General features: G+C 37.2%; 1 protein-coding gene across 5 annotated transcripts; it reads right to left on the minus strand.

Annotated features, from left to right (window-relative positions):
• Nucleotides 1-661: 661 nt before the first annotated feature.
• lpin1a (lipin 1a) lies at nt 662-20238 on the minus strand. 5 transcript variants are annotated; one of them, XM_032560746.1, is made up of 24 exons: nt 20040-20238; nt 16263-16463; nt 15272-15367; nt 11763-11859; nt 11465-11681; nt 10583-10657; nt 10308-10400; nt 10012-10120; nt 9101-9338; nt 8399-8548; nt 8215-8308; nt 7719-7915; nt 7428-7521; nt 6997-7066; nt 6330-6416; nt 6004-6096; nt 5822-5883; nt 5587-5728; nt 4669-4817; nt 4430-4516; nt 2699-2851; nt 2086-2200; nt 1783-1886; nt 662-1661 (listed from the first exon to the last, which is right to left on the minus strand). In XM_032560746.1, the coding sequence occupies exons 2-24, from the start codon at nt 16452-16454 to the stop codon at nt 1490-1492; spliced, it is 2886 nt and encodes a 961-aa protein (XP_032416637.1). In that variant the 5' UTR covers nt 16455-16463; nt 20040-20238; the 3' UTR covers nt 662-1489. The 5 variants fall into 5 exon arrangements, with proteins under 5 accessions (XP_032416637.1, XP_032416638.1, XP_032416640.1 ...); XM_032560747.1 differs by having other exon boundaries at nt 8402-8548; nt 20040-20237; XM_032560749.1 differs by lacking the exon at nt 10308-10400.
• Between the last annotated feature and the right edge of the window lie 303 nt (nt 20239-20541).

Genomic DNA, 20541 nt, shown 5'->3' on the forward strand with positions numbered 1-20541 from the left:
AAACTTTTGGTCTGTACTGTATAACTAGAGGCCAAAGGAGCTAATTGGAAGTGTCAAAACATTTGTTAAAACACTGCAGCTTTACTCAAAAATGGCTTCAACAATGTACTAAATAGCTGCTTTTGAATGAGAACCTGTTAAAAGAAAAACATACAATAAAAGGAAAAATGCTGCATGGTGCACAACATCTCAAAATCTTTTGTAACTTTGTCTACCAAACAACATTTACATTATTTACAGTGGTTTTCTCCCTGTTAGAGCTACACACGAAGCAAGGCTTCTGCATCACATACATACAAAATAAAGAACGGAAAAGAAATGTTGACACAAAAATATACACAGTTTTTTGTTTTTACAATAACAGGATGGGTAAGCGTCATACATGGTTTTACTCATCTGCCTATGTACAGAGCATTACAAAACTCTGCATTTACTCAGTCCTACATACACATAAAAAATTGCATTGATCAACATTAGTTATTAGAATATTGTGTAATTTATATATTACATTCTCACAAGTTACCACGTTACACAACATTGTTTGCATTGTCCTGCATTTATCTTGAACACAATAACAGAAAACTAGACAAATTTGTCACAGTAGCACGGTCAAAATACCACAAATATTTAGTCGCACTTGCAGAGGAGTTTGTTGTCATAGAAAACAATACCTGGGTTGTTTTTTTTTTTTGTTTTTTTTTGCATAACGTGGATGGCTGTCATGTAATGCTGTGTTTAAGAGGTCTAGAAGATTCACATGTGCATGAGGTCATACTAAACTGCATTTTGTGTCTGCATAACATTTGGTGGTAAGTTGCCAGTGTTGAGTAGAAATGTCAAAATTCTTTCCTGAAGAAGACATAGAAATAGATACTGCATAAAAACCTAAAGTTACGTATTACATTAAAAATAGGAAATGTAGTTTTATTATTCAGCTGTATTGGTTGTTGCTGTTAGTCTAAATGAAAAGGTCTGTGGGACTGAAAAAAGAGCAGGGAAAAATTTTCCTGCAGTGTGGTGTATGTGTGGGATGGTACACTTTTACATATGTGCTTTAAACCATGTGTTAATTTTACTTTATGAGGAAATCTCAACCTTTTGTTGAAATGTATCAGGTTCATTTTTCTGTCTTTTTTCCCAAAACTTTCCTTTTCCACAATTATTTTTCCTGAAAATGAGTCCCTCTTTTCCCTTAATTATTATTTCCACTTTGTACTTATTTAGTTATTCTGTTTACATGGTTATACATACATTCATTTATTTTACACGAGAAGTCACAATTACCTATTTAAAGGTAACCTTTTAGCGTAGGACCTGTTTTCATCGTCCATTTTTAGAGACACATCCTCAGGCCGTTTTTCCATCTCAGTTTTTGGTAGCATAATTTTCACCTCTGAGCTCAGATGTGAACCTGTGATACTGTCATCATGAACAGGACAAGCCAAAGCTGCAGTCTTGAAGATTCTCTATCCGATGTTTTTTTTCTTCTTCAGTTTGCCTCAATAGGCTGGGATTCATCCTCCTCATGACTACTACTATCAGGCAACTGTTTCCTCCAGTCAGTGTTTTGATCAAAACTATCAGAGGAGGGAATGTCTGCTTCCTCATTTTGAAGCAGGACTGGGAACACGTGGTCGACCATCTCACACAGGCGTCCAAATCTTAAAGAAACAAAGACGTAGCCATAAAAACAAGATTTTCTTTTAAAGCTTAGAACTGTAAGAGTGCTTTCAGTGAAATCACATGAATGGGAATTAGAAATAAACAGTGGGTACTACTTACGAGGAAATGTTTGTTTTGGCATGCTCCTGTATTAGCTCTCCTTTTGGGTTGACAGTGAAAATCCTGTTCAGAGGAATGCCAACTTCCTTGTACGAATACACATCCTGGAATCAAACATTCACATTCAGCACCAAAACATCTATTCCTTTTGTCAAAATACAAAAACTAACAAAATTTGCTTTCATTGTGCTTGTCTAATATTTTAAAAATTGAAACTTGACTCAAAGCTGACATCAAGGGGTCTCAGTGTAATCAGAAAACTGTTGTACACAGTTTGTGATAGTGTGTGTTCAGGTTTCTTACCGTGGCTCTGTTCCCAAAGGCGGCATAAAAAGGTTCAGTGTTCGGGTAGAAAAGATGCTTGATGTCCGTCAGACACTCAATCTTGAACAATTCTGGTTTCTTTTCAATAATCTCCCTGAAAACACAGAGTTTTGATGGAATATTGTATTTCAAATACTTTCCCGATACTGTCTAGCCTTACTATAAACTGTACACACAGTCCTATTCAATAAATTACATGTTACATTCTGATGGACTGGGTTACCTTTAAAAGACAACAATTATTAGGGAGGTATTAAACATGCTTTTCATAAAGACTACATTACTGTATATTTTTTATTGGTCTGATGTAATATTCTAATCTTAAATGTTGTGTTTTCATTACCTGTAAGCGGAAAATCATCATAATTAACAGCAATGAAGGCTTGAACACACCACTCTGTGTAATTATTCTAGGCAAGGCAAGTTTATTTGTAGAGCACATTTTAGCAACATGCTAATTCAAAGTGCTGCACATGATGAAATCTGTGTATTGTGTTTCAGGGGATTGAGCCACTGAATAATAACAATATATATGAAATATGACTGAACATTTTGCTGATTACTTGAGTCTAGTCATGTGTGTGTAACTGACCTGTGAAAGGCAGAGAAGAGGCTGCTGGGGCTGAGCAGAACCGGGCCCAGAGGCAGCATGGTTCCTCTTTCATTAACCCAGTGCAGGTAGCCCCTCGTCATCCCAGCCATGCCAATCGCTCTAGCTGAGCAATACATAAATTTATACCCGTTTCTGTGACAGAAAAAGATGTTTCAGTTACAAAACACAGTATTAAGTAAAAAAAAAACAAAAAAACTCTTTATATAAAAATATTAAACGGGAGGTATTATATATATACCAGCACATAGTGGCATTTTATAGCACAATCAAGTAACTATGTTATCTACAGTTGTTATAAAATTGCTGCGTATATCAAAAATATCTTAAAAGAAATTTTACTTTGCATTATTGTGATGCCTTGAAATTTGCCTCCGTCTCCTTAAGAAGCTCCCTTTCCAAGCATGTCATCACAACTGTGCTTCTCCATCATGCCGTTTACAAGCATTCTTAGGAGCTTAGGACTGAGAAATAGTTGATATAAGTTCAGTAGAGTTGCTCTTCCACCAGGTGTTTGCTAAGTGCTGTTGCCACTAGTCTGAAGGAGCTGAGCAAGTTAGATTCAAGGACTTCTCAAACATGCAGGAATGCGTCAAAACAACTGCAGGTGTGTGTTTGTTGAGGGAGTAATATTATTACATGGATTAAAGCTCAAAAAAGACAATTTTACATAATACAACCTTAAACAAAGTGTTTACATTTCAGGTCTAATGTTTCTTTTTACTATATACTTAAAAATCTATGGTGAACAAACAAAAATCTTAATCACTGATTATTCCCATCTTTGAAATTTTCCATTTTAAAGATCAGAGGTGGAACAAAGTAATTGTTTTGCAAGATACAAGTACGCCCGAAGTTTTTCTATCTATGTCATGAGCCAAGACCCAAGTAAACACATTAGAGTCCCAAATTGATTCCAAAGTAAAGACATGTAAGTCCTAACTTGAGTCTAAACTTTTATTTTCAAGTCTTAGATAAGTGATTGACTAAATATGCCATCGAATCACAGAGTAATAATTAGCAAGTTTGAGATTTTTAAATTATTTTTAAAGATGTTTTTGTTTGCCAGTTCAAACAGTAAGTGAACTGGAACTTACAAATTAAGAAAAAAAAAATGGGGAGACGTATCTATGACAATAATAATGAAAACAATTATTTCTATGCAAAATAAAGATTATCTCCCAGTTAATCACTTGCCATCTGTTTTTACAATATTGAGTATCAGATCATTAGAACAGCAAGTAGAATTATTTAAACAAGTAAACTTTCTGATCAAGTTCATTAGATTAGACATGATTATTGCTGCTGAATGGACTGACTTTGGTTCAGGCTCACGGCGCAGCGACATGCAGTGAAGGTAAACAGCATGGCAAATGAAGCGTGCTAGTGGCAGGAACGGGAGGAGGAAATATTGGCAGATGACCAGAGAGGCACTGCAGCAGGATTGTGTGCCAGGCGTTCCATTGTAGCACACCTGGTGCAATTCCATGTAACAGTTTGTGTTTGGCATTCAGTATTTTCTAGTGAAATGGCTCATGTCCAAGATGAAGTCATAACCAACGGTTATAGAGGTTTGAGTCAAGTTCAAAGTCTTTTTTGAGTTCATCAAGTCGAACATCATTACATTTGTGACTGAAGTCTCATTCAATTCCAAGTCACATGACTTAAGCGCACACCTAACGGCAAAACGGACAATTGTTAGGCAAGACTCACAGGCTGACTCTGTGGTAGAGCCGTGCAATACCCTGGTGGGTCCAGTCTTTACCCAGAGTGGGAAGGATGTGGCCAAGAGTGTCAGACCTGAAGCACATTGTGACAGACACAAAAGTGATTAAACTCAAACTTTGCACACCAAACTAATCTCAACAGAGAAAAAACTTGTGGAAAACCTGCCATCTACTGGTAATAAGCTGGAAATGACTATTGATGGCAGATAACCTGCTGTGTCTTACCTGGTGATGGTTCCATCTATATCTGAGATGATAATCTTGTCATCCCAGCTCCAAAGATAGATTGTGCCATGACAGCGGCACGTGCCTTGATACTGAGTGGTTACGCTAAACACCACTTCATTGGGCCCTTCCTTTAGCTGCAGGCTAACCTATAAAAACAAATGCACCACAATTCAGGAAGTTATGCAAAGCACAGGATAAAGAGTTGTAAATGGATTTCTAGAAATAATTTATTTAGTGTTATGTCCTCTGCATAGGGATCCCAAACATTTAGCACAATCAAGGTCCTAAACTTGAAGCTCCAAAGATGGATATTTGCAGGGGGCCTTCAGCACTGACTGTACAACTTTGGCCAATAATTATTTTAAAACAAGCAGCTTTTTAAATAACGGCTCAATTTTGCAGTCTTTCCACTAGCAAATCACACTGATGCAGGAAAAATATTTTCTTCAGAAGGTCGTAAACTGCATGGTTTTACTTAAAATTTACTTTAAATATTTAACCTGCAGTTCATTGCTCCTTGGTAAAATTGTATTATTCTCTTTGTTATAAAACCTTATATATATATATATATATATATATATATATATATATATATATATATATATATATATATATATATATATATATATATATATATATATATATATATAAATTTAATCTCATAACTTCAGGAGCAAAAATGGTCATATGGGTTATAAAGACTGCTGAACCCTGAACTTGGTTTGTCTGACTATACAGCAAAATTACTGTACACAGAATTACTGTGTTCAAAGTAAATATTTTAGCACTGAATGTTAAAAACTTCTGTTTCACTTGTGCTAAAGCATTGGCCTGATATGCTCTTAGCCATACAGCTTTATAGCATTAGCATTGATTAGCATTGATTAAAGTCAGATGTAGGAATAAATACTGTACCAGCTGGTCTGAAGTAAGCCGTAGAGTCTTCTTATAACACACACCGGCGGCGGAGTTTAAAACAGGCTCCGGCTGAAAGGATTCTGACATCTGATTGCATGATGTGTGGTCCTCATCGCTTGAAGAGGAGTCATCTTTCAAACTAGGATATTCAAGGCACTGAGTTGGTAAAACAGGAAAACTGATTTTAACGTGAGAGAAAAAAGTGATGATGTCATTAGATGGGAAAAATCACCCGTTCTCTGAGGTCAAAGTAAGCGAGCCATCTTCTCTGTCTCCCATTTCTGCAGCTGTTTCCTGAAGGGCAAAGAGATCAGAACTAATTCAGTAAGCTGAAATATTATATCCTCTGATCCTGTTGACATTATTTCCCCAAAACTAATTAGAAAAGAATAATGTGTCTGTCTGCGGACTGACCGACTTAGAGTCACTGTTCCTCCGTCTCCATGAAAACCACCAGCGTCCTCCTTTCTTAGGCATCTTTTCCTTCATGATATTCTCCACTGAGGCCTGAGGAAAATGATGCCATACAACTCAAAAATGACTGGAAATGTAACTCAGAACTAACAAGCATAGGAATGGCAGCAAGAAAAGAAAGAAAGAAATAGGAAAGAGATAACTGATCCCCAACTATTCCGCACTAACACACAGCCATGCACGGAGAAAAGAAAAGGTCGGAAAACAGAATCAGACAAGAAAAGACATGCTCTGATCAACAGCCAGGAAACAGCAGAAATTCGTACAGGCTCTGAAGTGGTGGAGCCAAACAGACCGGGGAAGCAGTATGAGAAGAGGCCAAAAACAGAAAAAACATAACTCAGACACCAGCACTTGGTGAACACAAATGCCAATTTGATGGAAAGTGAATAAATTGTGTAAATGAAGAGGAAAAAAGAAGGAGCATAAAGACATGACGTTATTTCAGTGCTAGGACAACAGATTTAAAGCAATATTATACTGCTGTACACAGATTACTGATGTGATCTTCTAATAATAGTTCAAAGCACTTGGGGTAATGCCAGATATTTAAAACCAAACGATTCACGTCAACTACCTAGAACTGATGTCACTAGAGATGAAATCACTGTATATGAGAGCCAGAAATGACTGCAAGGCATGCGTTAATTTTTAGTTTTTATACTGATAATATCCGAAGCAAAAGCAAAAAGTTTTATATTCAGAGGCAAAATGTTGGGCGTACACAGGGGACATGTAATGCAGAGGGTTGCAACACAATTTGTACAAAATGACCCAAACTAGCAAAATAACTAACTGATGCTATGACAGAAGCAAAAATACTTTATACCACTGAGACTACATCTTAATAAAATTATATGTAATACTTTCCTTAGCATTTACAATGCTAAATAAATGGGGTATCTTGTTTTTCTAACCTTGTGTTGCTCTTACCTGTGGCAGGGGTTTCTGGTAGACCTGCATAGCCAGCATAACAGGAGCAGCAGTGGTCCAGTTGTAGTACCTATAACATACCACAGAGGGCGATAAAGAGCATGTCAAAAATCTTACTTAGTTTAGGTAAAAAAAAAAAAAATGCTCAGGATATTAAATAATTGGGTTATAACTTCTGAAAATCCCAATTCCCAGTTAAGAATTACACTTGGTATTCAAAATACATTACTATTTTTTTTAAATTATTAGCTATGGATATTTATTTAAAGATGTCAGAAATATTAACACACTTTTGAAAAATAGTGCCTCCCAGATATGATGGCTGACTATTTCGACATCTTTATTCATGTTTACCCAAAAAAACATAAAGCCAGTGCTTGTCAAATAAAAACATTTGTAAGTTGAAATACTTTTGAAAGAACAATGCATACTTGTTTCCAACTTTGACCACCAGGTTAGGATCATCTATAATAGACGGGTTCTCTGAGAACTGCTGGTAAGAAACTGCTCTATCCAGGAATTGCTCTGTGGTTTTAAAAACACACACAATATAGGAAGAGGATAAACTGATGAACAGAAACAGGGTTAAGACAAAGTAATTAACACGAGAATTTTTTTCTGCAAAAAGCATACAGAATATTCTCAACTTCAGTTGAACATTTCTAAATGTCGCCTTATGTTTTGAAAGAAACGTGATGAACAGACAATGTAAATTTTTCTACCTTTCGTGATCTCCTTGTTGTCTGACAGTCCTCCGCACAAAGAGATGGCAACATGAGGCAGGTCGGCTATCTGGTCCAACAAACTGTCCACTCCGCTGTCCACGCCGCTGCTGCCCACTGACTGAGGAGACTGGTTGGTGCCCCTCACGTCCATCATAATCTCTGTGTCCCCCCTCGTAGAGCTGCCTCCTCCATCACTGACGAGAAAGACACATGCAGTCTCAGCAGTTATTCTAAATGATTTTTCTGTAAAACTATTGTTAAATTGATTATAGTATTCTCATCATACTACTATATAGTCTACAAGATTGAGAGTAAAAAAATGGAATTCACAACAATAATTTCTTAGCAAAATGTGTTAATAATGCAAACATGTAGAAATGTGAAGTCCTATTGCTAAAAAATTATACTTAAGTTTACCAAACACTGAAACAAGAGAGTCAAAATGAAATAGGTTGGATATTGGACAGACTATCAGCACCTGAAGAAAATTTACCTTTTTGGGAAGTAGAGTGCAGCAACTTCAGGCTCCAGCTCCGTAATGTCATCCAGATAAACACCATCAGCCCCCAGATGCTGGCTTCTTTTTTCTAAAAAAGACAAGATTATGTTTTTTTTATTTATAACACCCATAAAAATATGGCATTTGAATTGTTTATGGCAATGCAAAAGGCAGCCACTACCTTTCCTCTTCGATGGCGAATCAGTATTTCTGACAGGACTTTCTCTGTAACTTTCTTCAGTTAGATGACCGGGGAGAGACTTTAGAGACATTGAACAAGCTGTCTCCACCTCCATAGATGACGGGCCAACATTCTCAGCCTCTTTAACTACATGGGAAAAACAGCAGACACCAACTGAAGGATGAAAACAAGCAAATTAAACTATATTTACCAAAAACCTACATAACTATGACTACTAATACCAACGCAGGCCAATGACAGAAACTTTCTAAAAGTTAGCACTGAGGTTTTTGATCCAACATTTTTTTCCCAAACTAGCATTTCACAATCACAACCCCATAAAGATGAGAAGCCACAAATTTTCAAACACACCAGAATGAATGACTAATTATATACATATATATGTAAACAAATTCTAATTTTACTCTTGGCATCCAATGGACATACTACATAACGAGGTATAAGACAGCCACTAGAGGTCAGTAAAGTTTAAATTGAGTTTACGCCTCGTAAACTGACAAATAATAAAATAATAAAATAAAAGCATATATATTTCACTTTTGAAATGTTTTACATGGCACCATTTGACTGCTTCAATTCAAAGAAGTCAGATGTAACCAAAACATTACAATCATTTCAAAGGTTTAATCACTGACATAATTATTTTTGTCCCATTGCAGAAACCAACTTTTTGTTTACCATTTTCTTCTCCAGAGTTCTGCTCAGATGTAATCTGTAACTTCAGCCAGGGCTCACAGCTGTTTCCTTCTATGTCCATTGTCCCGTCAGCAGCAGTGGTCTGGGCCGACTCTAAGCCACAGGGACCCTCCGGGGCTGACCCCGTGTCCGTGATGGCTCTGAAGTGGCTGCTTGCAGTCAGCGGGATGGAGACGGCTGCAGCTGAGTCGTGCTTCTGGTGAGAAGCAAGGAAGGATGGCTGGAAGAAAAGAAGATTTTTCACTCTGGAGTTTGTGGGGGGGTTTGTTCCCAGTTTCATTTTACTGCATGCCCTCTAAAGCCCAAACCTGTAAGTGTAATCAGTGTAGAGACAAACTGTTCCTGCTGAGTAGCTGTAACTTTCTTATTGCTGATTATCTGATAATCCCTATTTGTATCTCTTTAAATATGAATTTGTTTGTAGAAATACTCAAGCAAGCTGTTCAGAGTTAAAGCTTGAGTTTAAATAAAGCAAGTAAGCAAAAATATACAATTCTGCTCACTGGTTCCTGGAATTATAGTGCCATGGATACACCACTGATGATGTAGATATGCGGTTTAAGATTATTCACATCCTTGGCTGATTTAGACTTAAAATGATTTCTATTCAAGCAGAACATTTGATTTGATTTTGACAGGAAATAAGACAATATCTCTGAAAAACAATACAACAATGTAAAGGGAGTGTAAAAACAATTATTCAAAATGGCATTCTGAACTTAATTCATATTTTTTAGTTTAATCTAACCTTTTGCTTCCTCCACAGATATACTTTAAAACTGTATTATTGGATGTCAATAAAGTAACTAAAACTTTTAAAGTCTAAATCTGACATGGTATATTTTTTTCTGTGAATATAGATAAATTAGAAAAACATGTCAGTGTGTGTATACCTGTGCAGCCTGTGGCAGCTCCCCCCAGGTCCACAGCATTTCAGGATTCGTCTGATTGGTCAGTTCTGAGTCACTCTTCGGTGTTGATGATGCCGAGTCATCTGGACTGCTGTAGAAGTACATTTCACAAGACACAAAATTAAGACCAAGCATTATATACTGCTGTATATTATGTATATTAAGGAAACAGCATATTCTTCAAATCTGTACAAAAGCTGATTTATTGTGTCAATTTCAGTATTTTCATTTCTTAGTTGAATGCTCCATTCAGAAAGTCAAAAAATCGAAGAAGATACCCCGCAAAGGAAGAACAGCGAGACGTGCTCTGAGGACAAGAGATGGACAGACCAAAGGATGGATGGATGGAGAGAGTCTTCTTAATCACGTTACTTCATTAGGGGGGATGTAAAATACACACAAAAATGAAAAAGGAAATGAGAATCAGAAAAGCTAAAGCAAACTGAGGCTAAACATAAATGCTGTCAACAAAAAAAAACTGCTGGAACGAAGCATAAAAGGGTGGGACATACATAAAATGTGGATGCCTGGGAGATTTGTGTCAAAGTGATACCTCTGTGATTCAGTCCACTCGGTCATGTGGTATGAATTGCTGTTGGTTGTAGGATCCAGATCATTGTACGCTGGTCTGATCACACACACACACACACACACCCATGCAGGAATTAGTACCCAAACTGATTTGTTCCACAAATGTTTCAAGAGATCCAGAGCTATTATCACTACAAGTAATATTATTGTGTTTTTACTCAGAAAATCAAACTGGTCTTGTTTAACTGAATCCATGCATTTAAAAACTGCAATGAGTGACTTTAAGTCAGAGGAGAAGTAAACCATTAATACACATTCCTTCATGTCTTTAAGGGATTTGGGAATTTTCCCAACTCACACAGTTGTGGTTGGACTTTCTAAAAATGGCCTCAGATCATTACAGTAAGGGCGGCCAGTGACCACAATGTAAAAGAGACGGAGAATATCGTGAGAGCAGGACTAATCCTTGGAGTGAATTCAATAAATTCAGATGCTTCAAAAAAAATGTCTAAAGTAAACACTGGCAGGTGCAGGCTTGAAGTCTTACAAGTTAAGTCCATAATTACTCTTAAATGACTTGTTCTGTAGAAATGATGACAGCAGGCGGCAACAACAAAAGGTATTATTCTTTACAGATTTAATGACTACTTCTTTATATAAAAGATATGAAAGCTAAAACTGTTCAAGGGAATTTTCTTTAGATCAGTGTTAAAAAACATGTTGAAAATTTTAATCCTTCTTTTCTTGATCTTAAAGGGCGTTTTGTACAAGCACATTTCAAAATCTTTAAAGCAAAGTGAAAACTGCTGATTTAATGGGAATTTGTGTCTGAACCAAGAGAGCATAACTGATCGACAGCGATCTCGTGATTAAACATGGCTGTACTCCATGTCCCCACACACACCTGCTGCTGTCCCCGCCCTTCTCCTCATCCGAACTCAGATCAATAGTAAACATGTCTTCATCCTCTGAGAACTCCTCTCCACTGTCCTCTCTTCTCCCTCCGGCTCCCCCTCCTCCTTGTGGCCTTGCCTTCCTCCTCCTCCTCCTCCTTTTCTTCAATGTCGCTCCATCTTGCGGCCCCAGGCTCTGGACAGGAAGTGTGCTGCAGGGGATGTTGTCTGTGTGATAAAAGAGAGCAGCATAAATATTTTCTTTTCTCAAAATGACAAATTCCAGCATTTATTTTTAGCCAAGCGTACCATGATGGTGAGAAGCACCCCTGCCCAGTTCGGTCTGCATTAACTCCTCCCCCACTGTCATGATGGGTGAAGTTGCAAGGTAGGCTGGCACCACTTCCTGTTGACAGGAGGCATGCCTTTATCATTTGAGGTCTTTGATTCGATAGCTAACAGAGACTGATGAGGTGTTAAAAATGTACAATGAATGGGCAGCAATATAAGTGAAACTGCAAATGTTTGAAATTGTTCTGGAACTCTATTTTATAGCCAATGTGATTTTTGTCATATGGTGAAAGAACAGGAGATGGGCAGAAGCTTTCACCCGTTGATGAGACAGAGACGTTTTTTCACCACCGGATTTGACATAATCCGGCGAGATTTAGCGTTTGAGCCAAGATTAGCTAAATCATGGTGGTAGTGGTGAAGGGGGGGGGTTAGATAAATAAGGAACACGAAGTGCAGACTGGCACATGCTTGGCTGCACACATGCCGTAGTGCAGGCTAACTCATTTAGTTGGGAAAGGAAAAGAAGCAGTAGTGCCCTGAATGCACACAATGCAAGGATAAAACACATCTGGACTGACATCTGTCCTTCCTGGGAGCATCCAGTCCAGATCCAGTTTGAGTTCAGACTTTTTATTCACTTCTAATTTTCCGTCCTCAAAGCTTTACTACCTTTCTTCCAAAGGCAGCTGAAATTTTACTAACAAGAAACTTGATTTAAATGAAGCTAAATAATAGTGATAGTTTAAGCTAATTAAATAGATTTTTCATATAAGTCAATGACATATAATATAAATACTTAAGAAAATGACTATGAACATAGAGAGATACATTCAATTATGTTTTTTTTGTTTGTTTGTTTTCACTTTGCACTACAGGAATGTAGCAGTGTTTCACAAGAGGGACCTACATTATTTGTAAATGCATAAGTCCTGACAAGTCCTGAGGTTTAACTTTACACCCTGAGGAGTAGATAAAGGGAGGGAGAGAGAGAGAAGGTAGGAGTGAAAAAGACGTCTGGGGTTGATCCCACATAGTTCTTTTTTTTTAAAAAAAAGTTTTTTCCTTCAACATGTGAAACTTTAGATTTGAACTGGGGGAAAGGGCAGAACGAAGACACATAAAATATGTAAATTTAAAAAGTTCCTCAAGCTGTCCCCTAAGGTCCTCCTAAACCTGTTCAACTAACAGAAAGCTATGATCCGCTTTTAGATTACGTACAGTACATCTGTCTGATCCTCTGTCCCCCTGTCTGTCCTGTCTGCACAGATCAGTGACCAGCGAATTTCTGTGTGTGTGAACACACAAGGCACAGAGAGTGAATTGGTCAGAACTATAAATAGGTCTCTGGCAGTTTTCCACTCTGGAATGGGAGGGCTGAGTGAAGGAGAGGATTTAAAGCGACAGCCAATCAGAATAGTATAGTTTATTTACAGAGAAGTTCAAACTCACTTCCTATATACACCTATGTACAGAAAACTTACGTTTTAGAAGAGTTTAGTCACTCTGAATGTGAATGAGATAGGCATTTGCTGCACATCCCCTCTAATAGTTGCCTATTCCAAATCATTCTGCATTCAGGAAAGCAGACAACTCTTCTCATGGTGCCACTAATGTAATTGTGACTGCTCACATTTGTTTATCCCATTAGTAGAGTTGGGCTGGCTTTTTTCTTTCCTCCAGAAAAGTTGTAGCCACTCCTCTACACTGCCCCTCTGCCAAACGCCACCTCCAGTGCTCCTCTCTAACCTCTAGGGCTCCTTATCTTTTACTCAAAACTTATTTCAAAGTAAACACAAGTGCCTCCAGCTTAGTCTATTTCCTGTTAAGCCAGAATTACAGCCACAAATACCTCCATGTAACAGGATTCCCTTGTGATAGTGTGCCTAAAATGTTTTTAAGCTAGAGTATTTCTTCTGTTGTGTTATTCCACATAGCTGAAAGCGAAGTGGATACGTGCCAACATGTTCTCAGTGGAATCTGTTTTGTTTTTTTTCGCAATAAGCCCTGCTTACATTTCCAGACACATTCTCTCTTTATCAAAGGCAGACCCGGGTCTGTGTTGAACCGGGCCCTATGCAGCGTTTACGTTTGGACACCACTGTCCAAAAGACAAAATTTTACTAATTGCCAGGGCATCAACTTGTTTAATTATATGCGCATTGTGTATTTAGGAAATATTTTAAAGTTATCAACTCAGGCAATATTTGTCTATCAATTAAATATTATAAATTACACTTATGATAATATTTTTAGGATATAAATGATGTAAAGAAAAACTGTAGAATTTATTCAAGTCAGCTAAAATCAAAGCATTACACTGTGACACTCCCAATGTAAAACTGCATGTTTACACGCAGTATGTGTCAGTTCTTTAAAAATCTAAACAAGTTATATGTTTTGGTGAATCATCAGAATTAGTTAAAAATATAGAATTCTTTTAAATCTAATATTTTGAAGAAAAAAAAATTAAGCACAAAAGTTTCTTTTTCTTGTCTAAAATCTAAAAGCAACCACAAAATACGTTCTGTTATTTTTATTGTGTGAGAATTCAAAGGCTCTCAGTCGCCCCCTGCTGGCCTGGTGGCCCCAGGCAGTGGCTTTGTTCTCTTATGCATCTGTCCTGCCCTGGTCACAAAGCTGCTGAATAAAGCTTTTGGGTGTGTGATGCTAACATCACAGTGACTCATCGACTATGTTTTTATTTCAAACACTTATTTTGCTCATTTTATATACATATGTAAAAATAGATGTGTTTGAGGCTGATGTAATTATTTTCTTGACATTCATACGGTAAATAAAACTAAAGATAAAACATATGACATGTATTGAGGAAGCATAAAGATTGATTGTAGCAGGGTGACATCTTAAAACATTTTGGATTGTTTCAAGGGTGTTTTCAGATAAACCAGTTTGACTGAGTTGTTGATTCTTTCTTACTAGTTAGAGTCATTTTTTCCAGGAAGATAATGTCAAAAAAGCCAAAATGACACCAGAAATCTCAAAATATCTGCTCGGTATGCTTGTGGATTTATGTCTCATCTGATATTCAAAAGCACCATCTAAACTAATGAGTAAGCAATATAATATTATTGTTGTCACTTGGGCTAAAGGCCCTTCGGTGTGCTTCTGATACCATATTCAAAACTTTACCATATTTGAGCAAAACAAACCATGTCAAAGATTTCAGAATAATCAAATGAAAAGATGTTAAATAGTTTTTGATAGGATTTCCCTTCTCTGACAGCTTCATGTAGACAACAAAATGCCCAAGGATGCATTTCTGGATTTTCCAGGCTTGTCTAGGCAGGAATGGCAGTTAAAATAACAAGTTATAGCTACAGATCAAACAGTGAATTGTAAAACCAGAAGGAGTTAAAACTGTAAAAGGTGGCAGGAACTAATCACACTCGTCTGTATGTTATTTCAGGCAGTGAAAACCTACGTCTACAAGTTACGCTATGTTCTGCGCTATAATTGCATGTGTTTATTGAACTGCAGTGATGAATCCGTCAGTCATCACTCACCAGTGTGTCCTCAGTCTCTGTGACGAAGAAAGCCTCTCCATTCTCTCCCAGCTTCATGTGCAAACTAACCGGCTCTCCATTAATCTCTATGTCCACCTATGAGAAACAAAAGTGTTGACCCTTGTCAGCCTGTTACCAAACAACAAATTTACTTTGCTCCTATGGAAATCTAAAAATTTTAGTCGAGGTATGATGCAACCATTATAATGTAATGTTTGCGTTTGTGCCGTACTCCATTTTGGAATAATGGATTGTTCTCAGAAATGTCCAAAGATCTTGTTTTATAACTTAATCCTGCTTTAAACTTTTCTACAACTGTTTTCCTCACCTGGCTGGTGTCTTTCTTGGCCTTTACTATGTTGTTTTTTCGCCAATGCACAAAAAAACCCCTAAGACTTTCAAAGAATAGCTGGACGTAGAATGAGATTAAAATACTCACTGGCGGATTTTTTATTTGGTGACTTATACACACAATTGGCACTTGACAGCAATGAATTTTATTTTTGGAGAAAGGGAAGGGATTTAATACAAATGTATCACTGTCTTTTCAAATGTATATTTTCAAAAAGGATTATATGTATCATTAATATCCAACTTCACAACTGTGCACCACTTAGTATAGGTCTATCACATTAAACTTCAATAAAATATATTGAAGTTTATCTTTGTAAAATTAGAATTGAAAATAATAAAAAAGTGAAAATAATCCAGCAGGGAATTTGTTAATGAATTGCTTGGTAAATTGGTACTAGAAATGTACCTTTACACAGTAAAAAATGTCAAAGTTGTTTTTACATTTTATACTGCAAATGTTGTGAAAATAAAAGAAATGATCAAATAAACATAAGAATACTGTTGTTTATCCTGTTTGTTTTGTTGGCTGTGTCATTTTTTTATCCTGTGACATTACTTGTACCTATACACACCACCTCTAACAAGCAGCATACAGAAAACACAACTAGAGATGAATGTAAAACAGAGAGACTCTTACCACTTTCTCACGGGACCGCAGCACACCCATCTTTCCGAAGCGGACGTGAAACGGGGAGCACTGCAGCGAGCCATCAGGCTGCCGGACCACAATGACATCAATGCATCCAGACAGCGTTGCAGGGTTGAGCCCCCTGTACAGCTCCTTGACCTGCACAAACACCTGGCCCGCCAGCTGACCCACATAGTTCATGGTCTGTAGCTGGAAATAAAGATATGTATAAATAATCCTTTGATTTTTACTCAGTAGAGTTTATCAATATGCTAATAATCTACGTCTAAGTCAGTTCCTGCCTAGAAAAAAACAATGTTTTCGAATCCATTTCTTCATTCTTGGGATGCTGCTTTGTGAGGAGTATGTTTACTCATCTGACTGATGTCTGATGATGCATGAAAATATTGTTTCTAGATGTTCTTGTCTCACGATAAAGATGCTAAAAATGAAATTGTCAAATATCTTTTCCGCTTCTTCACGGTCAATTAGGGACAAGATTATTTCTAAGAGACTGTAGATGCCTTATTGTTCTAGAATCTTACAATCTTTGAAAATTGCTAAAGCTTTGCTGCAGATGCAAGCAAAGACATAAACATGCAATATGCAGTTTTTTTTTTGTAGAAATTAGAGCAACAGAGAGCATTTAAAATTTGTTTTTTTACTGTGTACAATAATACATAATAAAACTTGATTGTAGGACATTTTCTTCAACTCGAAGTGTAAATTGCAACTTTCCCTTAAGATATTCAGATTTAATAAAAGGAAAAATGTTAGATATATTTTACTTATCAGTCTAGAACAAAAGATTCTATCACAATGTATCCTGAAATACATAAATAACACCAAACACCCACACAGGAAACAAAGACAAAGCAAAAAAGAGCAGAGTGAAATGTATTATGTATAATGTAACAAAGGGAGAATGGAGAGAGCTGTCATAAGAACAGAGAATATGTGATATCTGTGGTAGGTGTGTGGTAGGTGTGCTGACTCAGATACTGTTGCATGTACATAAACATCCACAGACAGTCCAGCATGTCTAATGGAACAGATGGCATCATGTTACTAGTAGACACAAAGAAAGACTTATGATGAAGATGATTTTTTTCAACTAGAATCAAAGTTTGAGGAACTTCTGCTGACTAACAGACCAACAAGTTACTCATCACAGATTGTTATAATAAAGCAACTGTGATAAAATCCTGGCAAAGAAAAAACAATGAACAGCTGAGTTATGAGTATTGTAACTTTTCATCAAGTTAAAGTCAAAATGGAAAGAAAGTTAGTTCTGATATTTTACAAAAATACGTTGTTTTTGAGGCATGAGATGCTGCATTAGTGTGGAAAAGAAATGCTTTTTTGTTATCTGGATAAACATGTTGATATGTTTGGTATGACTGATCGCTCAACAACTGGGAGTGGATTTGTTTGGCACTGATTGTGTAACTGACCGTTTGCCTCACTGTCACTTTCTGGTCCATTTAGTGTCTTTGTCTCTGCAGCAACAACCTGATAATGTGTCCATTCATGTATGCACAGCTTTCACTGTCAACATTGCCCAATAAGTGCACATGCATGTAAACACAATCTTGCACAGCTATTGGAGTGGTGAACTGCCTTTCAGATCCTCATAAAGTTCAACTCTAACTGCAATCAGTTCAAGGCTAACTGAGACTTTAACTACACCACTAACTAGACTCCCTGTATTTACTTACTGTCTTGTTACAAATTGTAGTCCTGACAAAACTAGTATTTGTTTCTGTAGTGATGTGAATAAGCGTTCTGCCTAAAATGACAATCGTTTGTAATTTTAGACAAACAACTGTTCTTGTTTGTCTAAAATGTTTCTGTCAACGCATTTCAGCTTTGGACAAAGAAAATCTGCATAAATACACCACGTAGTGTTTTAAAGATAATTGAATTTTTTAAGAAAAAAAAAATCATCTAGTATCACGTGGAAAAGTAAACACTCCCTTTGTTAAATCATAAACTACGAGTAAAAAACCAACATATTTTTGGAAAGAGGTTGATTAGCTATCCCAAGAGCTATTTGCTGTGTTTTCTGTAGAATCAATAAATCAGGACCCATCTGATCTATTGGCTAAATGATCTCAAAAGCAATTCCCCATACTGTGATCTAAAGAAATACAAGAGCAGCATAAAAACAGAGTCATTTCCAGTTTTCTGTTTTAGAAGAGTTGCAATTCCATTTTGAAGTGTTTGTGACAACAATGTGGCGAGAGATACAGTATGATCCACATGGAACAGGTCTAGTTCGTCTTGGTTAAGGGCAATGATCATGATCCAGCAACAGAACAAGAGACAGGCAAAAATAACATCCATCAGAGAGTTCAAAGGTCAACAGTTGGAACTGTTGGAAGGTTTTTCTCCTATGACATTAGCATAAAACTAACAGAATTCCAGAAAAAGAGCACCATATGGCACGGAGGTGGCTGTATGATGGTCCAGGCTACTTCCAGACATGGTAAACATGCCTTATTAATGTAACAATAAATTGTCCTCTTGATCAGAAATCATCCACTAATGACCTTAAGCTCAAGTGTCCTTGGTTTATACAGTAAAACAATGGTCCAAAGCACAATAGGAAGTCCACATCTGAATGGCTCTAAAGACAGCTGTGTTTTGGAGTGGCCTAGTTAAAGTCTGGACTTGAATGAGTCCCAGACGATGTGGCAGACTTTTCATACTGGAGAAGTCTCCAATAGCACAAATTAAAACAATTCTCTTGGCCAAATTTTCCCCACAATGAAATACAACAATCAAACCCAGCTATCCCAAAAGCTTGATGGTAGTTGTTACCAAAGATGGCACAACTAGTTAGTCAGTTTTGAAGCTGATTACCATTTCACATAGGCTCTGGTTCGTTTGAAAAATCTTGTTTTCTACCTTAAAAAACAAAATAAGCATTTTAAAAGTGCATTATCCATATTCTCTCGTTATCTTGCATGATGCTAACATTTCTTTGATTATCTGAAACATCTAAGTGCAAAATAAAAGCAAAGGGGAAAAAACAATCTGTGAGGGGTCAAATTGTTTTTTCAAAGCATTGTACAGAGCCAAAGCCTTGGCCACTCTTCCAGGACACCCCTCTTCCACAGCCAATCAAAGTGTCCCTCTGTTATGTAATAGGCAATCACAGGATATGTCTTTATCCTGCAGAATGCTTTAAAAAGATCTTTACATAAATTTTACATAATTTAAATTCACCTTCACAGTATAGTCACGATAAACTGAGGACGGACTCTTTCTTCTCTAAAGCTTAAGATGAAGTCATACGTTTCACCACTATTAACAGTGAGGTGAGAAAGAGGTCACTGAGAAGCTGGACAGATGATGAGCTCCTGAATTGCACCAATTGGTGCTGCAGTCTGACGCTCCAGAATGACTCTCTGCAAATAGAATAATTACCAATTACTTTCAGCGAGGAATGCAACACTCTTGTTAGGATTTTAATGTTTTAAAACGGTCGTCACATAACACAATTAGCTATGAACCTAAAAGGTGCACAGAGAGGAAAAAAAAAAAACGCACGTTGAATCTACACGGGGTTGGTGAGTAATGCAGTGTGATGCGTGGCCAGAGTGTCGAAATGTAAATATCAGCGCAAACAAACACACACAGAGAGAAGAGGTTCTGCAACCTGCAGTCATTTTAGCTGCCTTCAATTCAGTTGAGAAGCTCTGCTCCGAGGAAGCTGCGATGCAGAACAGTGAAATATGTGGGGTGTAAACATCCCACAATAGCCATCCTTTCTCTGCTTACATTATTTATTGACGCAGCTCTGCGCTCCGGGATCTTCCTGCCATTCAATCGTCCCACTCTGTCATCAGCGTTAATGCGCGTCAGTGTCCGGATCAAACATCATCGGTAACGTTCTGCATCATTCAGTTTCCCTGACATCTGATCGTAGATCCTCTCTGTCTGCTGAAGGTTGCTTCTGAAGGCTGAAATATTCCTCCCTCCGCCTCGGAGCGGAGAGCACGGAGGGAGCTGATTGGTGGAGCTGCGGGTGATGTCATATATTATTGTTTATGGAATATTTCCCATTTAGAAACCACTCTGGTAATTTATTGGTTGTTTATTATAATTCAGGACAAGATTAAATCGTATTTTGGTCTGATTAAACACAAATTCTCTGCAGGGAAAGTGTTACATGGTTTATGGTTAAATCATTTTATGCAATTGTGTGTAATGTGCAGTGTGTGTAAGGAGGACAAATGCAGAAGTGCATCACGTCACATCATGATCTTTTTGCTTTTAATCG

This window comes from Xiphophorus hellerii, chromosome 4 (genome assembly GCF_003331165.1).
Source record: "Xiphophorus hellerii strain 12219 chromosome 4, Xiphophorus_hellerii-4.1, whole genome shotgun sequence".
Taxonomy (NCBI): domain Eukaryota; kingdom Metazoa; phylum Chordata; class Actinopteri; order Cyprinodontiformes; family Poeciliidae; genus Xiphophorus; species Xiphophorus hellerii.